This window comes from Typha latifolia, chromosome 1 (genome assembly GCF_019914945.1).
Source record: "Typha latifolia isolate L0001 chromosome 1, TyphaL0001v2, whole genome shotgun sequence".
NCBI lineage: Eukaryota > Viridiplantae > Streptophyta > Magnoliopsida > Poales > Typhaceae > Typha > Typha latifolia.
The window spans coordinates 7,972,262-7,984,819 of NC_133086.1; the positions used below are offsets into that span (position 1 = coordinate 7,972,262).

General features: G+C 37.3%; 1 protein-coding gene across 1 annotated transcript; it reads right to left on the bottom strand.

Annotated features, from left to right (window-relative positions):
• Positions 1–2,440: 2,440 nt before the first annotated feature.
• On the bottom strand, positions 2,441–4,564 carry LOC140782775 (cysteine desulfurase, mitochondrial-like). Its single transcript, XM_073129554.1, has one exon. It carries the CDS (start codon positions 4,234–4,236, stop codon positions 2,878–2,880), a length of 1,359 nt encoding a protein of 452 aa, XP_072985655.1. The 5' UTR covers positions 4,237–4,564; the 3' UTR covers positions 2,441–2,877.
• Positions 4,565–12,558: the final 7,994 nt, after the last annotated feature.

The window sequence follows — 12,558 nt, forward strand, 5'->3', positions numbered from 1 at the left end:
GAGATGATTATGCAACATGTGCTCAGTCTATAAGATATCCTGATTACTGGACAAAAATTGTAGAGAATGATGGTAAGAAGGATGACTGAGAACAGTAAGATGTAAGAACACAGATTATCAAGAAATAAATAATTCAATAGATTTATCTAGAAAATTAACTCTTAGAAGATCTAAAATAACGCATGCAAGTAAGAAGTCAACTTCTTCTGCCCTATAGCCTGAGCACATGCCATAACTCTAATTAAATTGCTTAGTTCACATGGTTTTATTACATAATTCTTGCTTGAAGGATAGGTCTGATAATCAACTTCTTGCACCCTTAAGATCAACTTTTAACTTAACAATGTTATGTAACCCCAAAAGATATCCATCCTCTCCCCATTTGTACAAATGTAGATTGCAGATGATTCACATACAAAGTGAACAAAAGACTGAGTCATTGTTTCAACCCAAGGACCAAGATTATTTGATGAAGTAAATAATTAGCTCGAAGTCAAAAAGCATAGAACCCAAGGAAAAGACCAAAAGGTAGATATGAAACAATCTAACAGAATGAGGTGGCATGTGGTTAAACGTTCAAGGGCTTATCAACTAGTTTCGACAGGATTTAACATCAACTTCCTTCGGTGCCTCAGACTTACAATGACCTTACAAGAAAGTTCCAATTCTTGACAGAACAAATACATCTAAATTAATGAAAAAAGGGTTTAAGAGAAGGCATTTGAGTTAATAATAATTTGCAGGCAGGTTTACAACAATATGCCCAAGCCAAAAGATATCCCAAGTACGGATGTGATTTGATTTTCCACCAAGATACAGCTAAAGAAAGAAAACTTTACAGAATACTGACAAAAAGAATGGTGAGGAAAAGATTGTAAGATCTAAAAGAAAGATGACAGATATTGCATAACTTAATCTTAAATTCAGAATTTGATGAGAGCCGAGAGCCCTTCTCGAAGTCCAACTTTAACATGGCGCAGATAATCCTCAAATCCAATGTTAACTCAAAAGGAAACAACATTGGCATACTAAATCATTTTTTGTGAACTACTGCCAAATACCAGAGATAACAATAGATGATTAATATCATACTCTTCAGGGAAAAGAAAGATAAATGCATAAAGGAAATAAAAAAGTGAAAACATGCAGATAATATTTGCACCAGGAAAAAGGAAAAGGTTTATGAGGAAAAACACATTAAATTCACATTGAACAAACAAATATCAATGTCTACTCCAAAAGTCAAACATATGTTCCTGTTTATTGTATAACAAAGAAACAGAAAATATTAGCATTTTAAAAAGAGAAGGCATATAATAGAAGGTCAGACACAAAAAGAATAAATACATTAAAAGATAGCAAAATGTAGGAATTTGAATCAAGGTGAAGGACAAAAACCTGGAAGGATCTTTACACTCGTGGCACCAGCCCCATTAACTGTTTCTGCAGAGAATGCAACGGCACTTACCAATCAAGATGCTGTAACCTGGATATCTTTAGCCAAAACAGAAGAAATTTAAAAGTATTAGTCCAAAATTGCAGATAGGGAAAATACTTTACCTTATCATGCTTCTAACTTACCTAATACAGTGCCCCTGAAAAGAGTTCCTCCTCCTCAGACTTGATGCAATAACTGTCAGATAACCCTACACTAGTTTCAATAAAATGATTTCAAGTTGCATCTCTGCATTCAATTGTCCAGAATGATGTAATGCAATACTTATTCTTAAGAATACTCTACCAAACTAAATAGGAATTGCTTTCTTACAATATTAAAGATTAGCCAATCCTTGTTTTTTTAACTGCTAAAGCATACAGCTTCAATCACGCATTGACTTAGCTCATCATGCAATCTATTTTCTAATCACTTATGTCGTTCCAAGCATGTAACTTACAATAGCTTCAACCAAAAGCAAATATCTTTCTGCCATGAAAATAAGAGTGGCTTAGAAATCCTACATCAATTTGTTCTTGTGAAGAGCAGCTACAAGATTTCCAACTGCCCATAGTAAGTTAAATGCTCAGTTCTCATACAAATCTGTCCTACAATCATCAATACATAACTTGTAGAACTCCAACAACATTCTGAGACATTCACACAAACGGAGTCTTCCTAATGTAAGGAAAAAGGATGTAAGAACTGCCTAAATAGTTTAAAGACAGGACCAATAAAATTAAATTTTGAAGTGACTCAGAACTGCATGCACAATGTAGAAGAAATCTCACTCTAAGCAATTAACCATATGTCCAACTGTGTGAACTATCCAAAATATGAAAAGAACCAACTCCAACAAAGAAAAACCTTACTTAGCAAAATACACCAAAGAGGCATTACCATACCATGAAACATGCTGAAAATTAAGTAGCAAAGCGTGCCAGAGATAATATGAAGGGTGCCTCATGAACCAGATCCACATATTCTAGTGTGTACCAAAAATCGTAAAGAAAAATTAGCAATTCCATTCAAAACCAATTCCCAGGATAAATTCAACTACAAGATATTTACCTAATTATTTCTTTAAAAGACTAAATACTAAATACACTTTGCATACTTGCAATCGGCTCAGAAGCAAGGAAGGGGCCAAAAGAAACTTCAACACACAAAGCTTGGGCACTAAGAGAAGAATGGCCTTCAGCATGCCAAGATATTATCCCAGTCACTCATGTTCTGCACTCAATAGCAGGACAGGAGAAAATTTACAACCTGGACATGAAGCGAGCATCCACTCTAAGTTCCTTACATTATCTTCTACTCCCATCTATCTACTTAGTAGTATTGCTATTGGTGGTGGTGATGGTGGTGCGTATTAATCAATCTTTGCAGTAAACAGTCTATTGCTATAGGCAAGAGATCCCTTGTATAGAACGTCTTCAACTTCAGTGTTGCGCCCACTGGATTTTCTTGATATCAATGCCTTCCTTGGCCATCTCGTAGAGGGGGCTCATTTCCCTGAGCTTCTCCACCTGCCGCACAGTGAGCTCCACTGCACGGTCGATCTCAGCCTCAGTTGTGAACCTACCTATCCCGAAGCGGATGGAGGTGTGGGCCATGTCCTCATCCACGCCTAGTGCCCGGAGCACGTAGGATGGCTCGAGGCTGGCGCTGGTGCACGCGCTTCCGCTTGACACAGCAACCTCCTTGAGCCCCATCAGCAAGCTCTCCCCCTCGACGTACGCAAAAGAGAGGTTGAGATTTCCTGGGTAGCGGTGTTCCACGCTGCCGTTGATGACAACACCGTTGAGCCGGGAGCAGATGCCATTGAGGAGCCTCTCCTGTAGGGCGGCAACACGGCGGGAGTCGTAGTCCATCTCCGCAGCAGCGATCTCGCATGCAGCGCCCATGCCGACGGCTAACGGAGTAGGAACAGTGCCGCTCCGAATTCCTCGCTCCTGTCCGCCGCCGCTCATCTGGGGCTCGACCCGGACGCGAGGGCGGCGGCGGAGGTAGAGGGCACCGACGCCCTTGGGTCCGTAGATCTTGTGGCCGCTGAGGGACATGAGGGCGATGCCCATGCGTTCGACGTCGATGGGGATCTTGCCAAGGGCCTGGGCCGCGTCGGTGTGGAAGGGGACGCCCTTCTCTTTACAGATGCGACCGATGTCCTCCAAGGGCTGGACGACGCCAATCTCGTTGTTGACTGCCATGACAGAGACGAGGCCGGTGTCGGGACGGATGGCGGCGGCGAGACGGTCGAGGTCGACGAGGCCGTCGGGCCGCACAGGGAGGTAGGTGACTTCAAACCCTTCCTGCTGCAGGTAGCGGCAGGAATCAAGGACGCACTTGTGCTCCGTCTGCGTGGTGATGACGTGGCGCTTCTTGTCCCTGTAGAAGTGCATGAGGCCCTTGACGGAGATATTGTTGGACTCGGTGGCGCCGGAGGTGAAGAAGATCTCCTTGGGGTTGGCACCGACTAGGGCGGCGACCTGGGAGCGAGCGGTCTCGACAGCAGCGTCGGACTCCCAACCGTAGAGGTGGGTGCGGGAGTGAGGGTTGCCGAAGCGCGAGAGGTAGAAAGGGAGCATAGCGTCGAGCACCCGCGGGTCCACGGGAGTCGTCGCCTGCATGTCCAGGTAGAGCGGCCGCCCCGATATCTTTACCCCCTTCATCGAGATCGCACCGCCCCCGTCGTCCTCCCTCAGCTCCGCTGCGACCGAGGCCGTGGAGAGGTGCCGGGCGGACAGGAGGCTGAGGCGGCGGAGGAGTAGGCGGGAGGACGTCAGATGCTTCGCTGCCATGGGGACGGCGGATTGCAAGCTAGAGCTATATCAATAATTAGGGAGAAGATCTCCTCAAATGTCTTCCGATGAAGCCGATCCTCGATCTGCACAGCGAGGAGACGATGAACGCCGAACACCGACCGGCAACCCTGCGAACCTTAGACTAATTTGCCCGAAATGTCCCTACTTTACAGGACGGACACTATAAGATTTGAGGCGGTGTATGTTGCTGAGAGGGGAATGGATAAGGATTGAGGCGGCGTATGCTGTTGGAGAGATGATTGAGAGAGATGGGGAATAAAGATGGATCGATTGGGTCGAACGAGCTGCGGTGCATCCACGTGCTCAGATTGATCGTATGATTTGACCAAAGGCCGATATTTATTCTCATTCAGATTGGGCCTCGATCGTGTTAGACCCAGGCCCTACAGGCTGGGTCAAGCTCGGCCCAGTGGGGTTGGCCTATTGTTTATTGGCAAATTTTCATATTGCACACTGCCTTTAAACGAAATTGTGTTTTAAGCCCTATATCCTGGATTATTATTTAAATTAATACCGTAAGAATATTCAATTAAGCAGATATATTTTATTTTTAAAATAACTAAATACTCTTCGTATAATTTGGTTGAGGGTATTTTTATAAATTTTTTTAGTATAGTTAACTTATTCTTAAAAGTTTGGTTAAGTTTAACTAACATATCTAATAACAAAGTATTTTCTACATATATTCGCTGAATTATAGGACTTAATTTATAAATCTTAAAAATATAGAATATAAATTGTAATTATGTTAAAAGATAGAGTGTTATATATAAATTTCTCTTTTTTTATACTGGGCCCTATTTTTACTATTTTACTAAAACTCATAATAAAACTCATAATAATTAAACAAGAAAGCAGGATGAAATGAGGAGGGATTATATGTTTTCCTCCAAAGTCCCTGGTGTTAAGCAAAGAATTGAAGATTAAAACTCAAAAGATGAATAGTAATAAATCTTAAGGAGTAGCAATGGGATGTCCGAACCCATTTTGTGTACAGCCATTTCTTTGGCTGAGACTTTGGAGTACATTCGGACAAAACAAAAATTATCTTTTAACTTCTAAAATTATGTATTCTTTTGTGTATTTGATCCTAAGCACATCAACAATTATGTGCTTAATCTAATTAAGACCTCCCCCTGAAACTAAAATAACTAAATTGTACTTACTGGAGCCATCTATATATCAACATACTGTCTTTAACTAATTCTACAACAATAATGATCAAGCCTTTAAGCCCAAACTATTTGGGATTGGCGACAATGGAGCATTAATTTTCTGTCATTCGTCTCCTAGATCTCTCTATTCCAAGTTATCAAGTCCAAATGTTCACAGTGTATTCTTAGAAAACGATTGCGGCGAAAAGAAGAGGTGAAGGAAGCCTGGAACGACAAGCATAGAATATCGCCAGTAAAGAAAATAAATGTTGCACTCAATAGTAAATCCAGTTTTGTTCACTGTTGCATCTATTTTTATGTCTCTTTGCACGTATAACTTTCATACCTACAAGGCTCCCTTGATGTATTGCAGCTTATATATATTCAATGTTTGTATTAGACTTGTAACCCTCAGTCGTCTAGACCTTTTCAGCCACCGAAGAGTTTGCTGCAAAGATTATACTGCTAGTCTCTCTAAATGTGTATTTGGTTGTTAGAAAGTCTGGAAAGTGAAGTAATATTACGAAGTGGTAGTTCCAAGGGAAATTTACTTTCTAATAAAATTTAGCATTCCTTCAACCACCGAGGAGTTATCGCAAAATCTGCACTGGCTATTCTTGGATAAGCTTATGTCTGAACTTGGTTAGCAAAAACCTACAGAAGCTAGTGCGAAGGAGTAGAGCAGTCATCTCTAGGATTAAAATCTTCCAATGGAGGTGTCTAGTTAGTACTCGTCCTATGAATGCCAACTTGCACAACCAACTCCTTACCTCGATGTCAATTGCCCTGCCTATAACTATGGGCATAAGATAGAAATGTACTTACTCTTTGGATGTTCTTGGGCTCAGGTTAGACAGTTCTCTTCCTAGTGTGAGTGACAGGATCTTTTCCACAAGCCCAAACTCTCTCCCATGATGAGATAGAGCTTGTCTTCAACGTCTTGCATGATTTGGAAGTCTTACAACAAAATAGTGTCTAGAAAGAAGAAATGTTCGTCGGCAACATGTTATGACCTGACTTGGAAGGGTCTAGTTGGTTAGATCAAGTCATTTTATTATATTTCCTGCATTGCTATTTTTTGTATTGGGCTGGGTTGAGTCATATTAAATTTTGCACTATGTAATTGGGCTCCTTAGTCATGAGCCCACTTGACTTGGGTCTAGGGTAGCCATCGAATTAGGCTTGTCAAAAGAGCTCGTGGGCTCGTGAGGCTAGGCTCGGTAAAAGCCCAACTCGAGCTCGGATCAAGCTTTAAATGAGCCGAGTCGAGCCCAAAAATCAGGCTTGAAAAATTTTCGACCCGAGCTGAGCTAGCATTGGCTCAACTTGATTAAGCTCAGTTATATATATATATATATGATTTAGAACCGTTGGATCATAGATCCAACGATTGATATCATATATATAAATAAGGAGAAAATCAAAACCCTAGCTTTCTCCCCAAGACCCCAAACCCATTGTCCACCCTGACTACCCCATCGGCACCTGCGCACCACTGAAGCCCAAACCCTCCACTGAAAGCCTCTTCTCCACCAAAACTCCACGGTCTCCACCAGCTTCTCCAGTCACCAAAGGCGACCATTTCCTTATTCACTACCAAGGCACCGACGACAATCATCTCTATCTTCAACACCGAGGCGCCGACGGCCAATCCTCTTTAATCTCCATCGGACCACTGAAACCCCATCTTTACCACTGACTCACTGAGGCGACACTGACGATGAGTCGGCGACCATCTTCTTCTTCACCATGGATGGTTACCATCTCTATCTTCATCACAAAATCCATCTCATCCTCCACCGCTCAAGGTCAGTTAATATTTTTTTCTATTAAGAAATGAAATGGGAAATTTGGAGGACCTAGTTGCTAATCTTATGGGGTCCTCACTTGATCACTTAATCTGAGGTGAAATAATTTGTGATCCATTGTTGGCAGTGAATTTGTGATCCATTGTTCAGACTAGGACAGTAAATTTTTTGCATGTCTGATATGTATGTTTATTGAAATAGACTATGGTTAGTCAAATAATGTGTCGCTAATGATTAATTACTTCTTTTATCTTCTAAGATGAACAAATCTCAGCTTCTTTTATCATGAATTTGCTAGATTGATAAATATAATCTTGGTTATTCTAAATATAGAACATCTATATGGTGTTTTATCATGGTGAATTTACTTTGAATTGTATGTTTATTTTTATCTTGTCTGTATGTATGAATATTTGTTTATTGTGTGAAGGGAATCAACATAGTTGTATTGCTGGTTAAGAATTTTGAATTTTAGAACTTTTGAGTTCTTTGAGTTCAGGAACTCAATTGGGTACATGAAACCTTTTTAGCCAAGCCTAAATTAATGCAAACGAAGATTGTACAAATTAATCTTTCCTAGAATTTATTCAATAGATGAGGTTTTTGATGTTATTGCTTCAATTCAAGTTACATTAGAGGATCTTTACTCTACATATGAGATTACTCAGAATTTGATGATTTTCTAAGGTCTACTAGTACCATAAGACCTGTTAACTAAGAGTAGGAGATATATTTGTAGGAGCCAAATAAAATATGTAATCCTAGCACTTTTGATATATTAAATTGGTGGAAAGTAAATATAGTGAAATTTCTTATTATGTCTAAAATGGCTCGTGATATCTTTTCCATACCGATCACTATAGTAGCATCAGAGTTTGTCTTTAGTGATGGAGGGAGAGTATTACATGATTATCGAAGTTCTTTAACTACAAATACAGTGGAAGCTTTGATTTGTATTAGGAATTAGATTAGAGATACTCAAAAGACAATGAAATGTCCATATGTAACTTTACTACAAATTAGTACTTTAATTTTCTTTATTTTTATCATTATAACTTATAATAAAAGTTAAACCCTTTTTTTCAGGAAGAACAAATTGAAGAAGAGGATCTCCATATTGACTTGCCAAATCGTTCATCACATCTCTAATATTAGTGTATTATTGTTGGTATTTACTAAACTTTATTAATGCTAATAAATTTTATTTTCATATTAATTGTTTTCTTTGACTAACTTTTTTTATTACTTGTAGAGGAAGATAGCACTACTAATCAATGTTTATTAGTGACAATCATGGAGTATAAATGTGTAATGGAGCTTTGCTTGTAACTATTGTAGAAAATTTTTAAATGATCATTTGCTTGTAATCCTTGTGGGGATAATATTTAAGTAATCAATTGCATATGGGGATAATTTCTAAGTGTTTATTTGCTTGTAAGTTGTGACCTTGTGGAGACATTTTCATCGTAACTTTTTGTAGGAGTATTTTTTATTTGCTACTTGTTGATAAATGCTCAATGGTTTTGATTTATTTTTTTACTTATCATTATAAGTTTGTTGCAAACTCCAATTTAAAATTTTAATTTTCCTCATATTTAACTGTAAAGTCTATGATGAATATACTCTAGCCCATTCGGCCTATGAGCTGGTGAGCCGAGCTCAAGGCTTGTCGAGCTGGGCTCGAATTGAGCTAAGCTGAGCTTCTCCGGCTCGAATCAAGCTCGAGCCGAGCCGAGTTGGGTCCAACTCACTCAATCTCGACTCGTTTACATCCATACATCAAATAGTATGATGAGCACCCACATTAGGGTAATGGAAGAATTACCCTAATTTAGCTTTTACTAGTTAGCTCTCTCACCCTTTTTCTCTCTCATACCTCATCCTCCTTCATCCTATTTGCCATTGTCGATCACCATCAAGGCGCCGACTTCCCTCCTCGTTACCCCTTCTTCTTCCTAAACCTAACTTATACTACCTCCACTTACTGAATCCCCAAAGAACTCTAGAGATCACCTCGAGCTAGTCTGCCATCTTTGACCACCGTCCATATTTTGATCAATACCTCACTATCTACCCATCTAATTCTCACGATCTTAAATTCATTGGAAAGCTCTCTTCGAGAGTGACAACATAACCAAATTTCAGGTCCATCCAACGGTTCAGAATCAACCTCTATAGTTCTATCCAAAATCTATCTCAGCCCCAAACCGGTTCCATCATTACCAAGCCTCTTCCACTTTCTGTGGTCCTTTGTAGAGGAGTTTTGATCAACCTTACCCCTTGAACCATATATAGCTTTCTTCTAACCTTCATAGTGCACTGGCCTCGCCCTATTTGGATAGGGACATTATTTGCTTAGTTGATTCTTCCTAGCATGAGGGCTATGACAACAAAATTAACATTATCATCTATCTACACTCAGCCAAACCTAATTATACTCAACAAAGACTATCTACCACCACCACTGTAATAGTGTTTTAGTGAGAGAAGCTCTCACCTTAATACATAGCCTCAAAGAGCTCGCTGCTCTCAATAGCAACTCTCGGTAGCGTATCTTCAGTCATTGATTAGAAAGTATTAATAATTTTTTTAATAATATTAATTGGATGATTTTTTTCTATCACGGTGCAAACAATGGATTTGATTTTCTCATTTCATAACCTTTGGGGTTTTTTGGGGTTTTCGTAGATATATGTAATAACACATTTGCCTCACACTTTAAGCTAGTCTAGGGAACATGAAAATGGGCTACTTGTGAATGTAATGATCTCCACTCTTACCAAGTGGTATAGGTTGTAACTTTTTAAACAGTACAAAGAGTAAATTTAATACTTCCATTATTTTTCTTGGTACCATATTTCTCCTCATGTTGCCAAGGAGGAAAACTAGTTAACATATTGACTAGGCAAAATAACCATTACTATTAATTTTTTAACGTCAACTCGCCAAGTGGCCATAAAGTTTTTATATCAAGCTACTTTAGAGAAAATAATATTATCTAGTAGAATAAAATACCTAACTACAACATATAAAGCAATTGGGTTCTAACATATCCTCCTAAAAAATCAACTATATTAGTAATTTCTTAATTAATAAGAGAACAATAGTTTGGTGGTCATTATTGTACGATAAAATTTTCTTATATATAGCCAACTGGACCATTCAACTAACACCTTCTTATGATTTTGGTTTCTCTTCATGTCATGCACACCAAATATGTATATAATATTTAAAGTATTTATTAAAGTGGGCATTCCAATGGCAATGTAATAACTATGAAATATATGCTAATAATTTTAATATTTTCCTGAAGAGAAATATGCTAGTTGGATAAAAGAGAATACAAATTAAGAATAAGATCAATTTCAATCGATTATGAGCTTTGATTGGACCATAGTGGTGGACCCACCATTCTTGGATGGATGCTTAGTCTTTGGTGCAAAGCAAAGGGCTCAGAAGAAGTCCTGTGGGCAGAGACAAGTGGAAGAGTTAATAATTAAGCTATTTATCACTTCTCTCTCTCTTTTTTTTTTAATTTTTTTAATCAGTCATAAAATAGTTTGGCTAATTGGTTATTCTAATATTATCTTCTTATTAGTTTCATCAATTATTATTATTATAGGAAAGTTTGTATATAACACCCTGCTTTATAACGTAATTATAATTTACACTCTATATTTTTACTATTTATAAATCGAGTCATCTGATTCAGTGAAAAAATACATTGGATTAGATTTGAACTAACATCGTCAGAATATTCTTTTAATTTGAGATATTTTATTTTAAAAATATTAAAAATATTTTTATTTTTAAAATAACTAAAATGCTCACTTGGTGGAGAGTATTTTCATAATTTTCTTAGTTTAGTTAACTTAACTCAGAGATTTGATTAACTTTAACTAACTAATCTAACGACAGTGTTTTTTTTTTTTACACGTATTCACTAAATTATAGAGCTCAATTTATAAATAGTAAAATATATGGGGGTAAACTATAATTTTATTAAAAGACAGGATATTATACGTAAATTTTCTATTATTAAATTAACTCTTTAAAAAGATTTATAGTCCAAATAAAAGATTCAAAGAAGGTCGTGGGTGGAGGTTGTCAGCGTCGGCGAAAGCCGAATGGGGAATGGGATGGTGATAAGAATACGACCGGGAATAGCGACTGCGATAGTGGGGTATAGTATAATAATCCATGAGATTCTTACCATAATCGGATAAATAGAAAGGAAATACGAGAATAACTTCCAGATAAGAAGAGCCTAATTAATAAGATCAGGATTACCAAAACCGGAAAGATTCTTTTTTTATTGGGAGGGGCCACTCACTCATTGTACTAGATTTCCTAACTTATAATTATTAAGATTAATAGATTAAGATACCCCGTAAAAAGGTAGATATAACTATTTAACTAACGAATAAAAAAGATAATAAAAACATAGCAAACCAAGTGTCTGAGATGGTCTAATTAGTATATTATTACAGAGGGAGTCTTAAATCTTAATTTGCCATTACTACTCAGTATTAGATTTGTTTCTTTGGGGTTATCAAGTGCATGTCACTTTTGACGGACGATTCCATAAATAGTGTAGAAAACAAAGAAAGTGATGGACACTCACCTTTATGTCATATGCTCCTTTCCTTTTCATTCATCACTAATATGGAAAACTATTATATTTACTTTTTATTAATCATTTTTTAAGGTGTAAATTACGAAGCTTTTGAGCACATTGATGATTATTCCAACCTAGGACGTGTACGGCTTATATCCTCCCGTTATTTATATATATATATATATATATATATAATTTCAATGTGGTGCATATTATGAAGATTATTTCTGCTTCTGTATATTGGAAGAATTTTTGCGTCACTATTTGATAATTAATAAAGATTTTAAGATTTTATTATGGGATAATTATACTTAGTCCTTTTGAATTATTATTATTATTTTTATACATCTCTTTAAAATACTTCTTGAAAAGGGTAAAAATAGTTTAGTCAACTAAATTTTCTCTTTATTATTCTTTTAAATATATTATATAGTTGCTCAAGTATGATTCAAAAATATAAGGAAAACTAACGTAAAAAATGTTCAAAATATATTTCAACATTTAGGAGTTTATGTGTGAAAAAAATAAAAGAGATATAACGAAAAGTGTGGTGGTTTAGAAGTCTAAGTGTAATTAATGTTTTAATTAAATATAACAGTAATATCTGATATCATAATTACAGGTGCCAATATATCTATTTTAAAATTAAATAAACTGAATAAAATCCAGACTCAATTTACCAATTATAGATTTCAAATAAATGTCAACCAAATCTCCC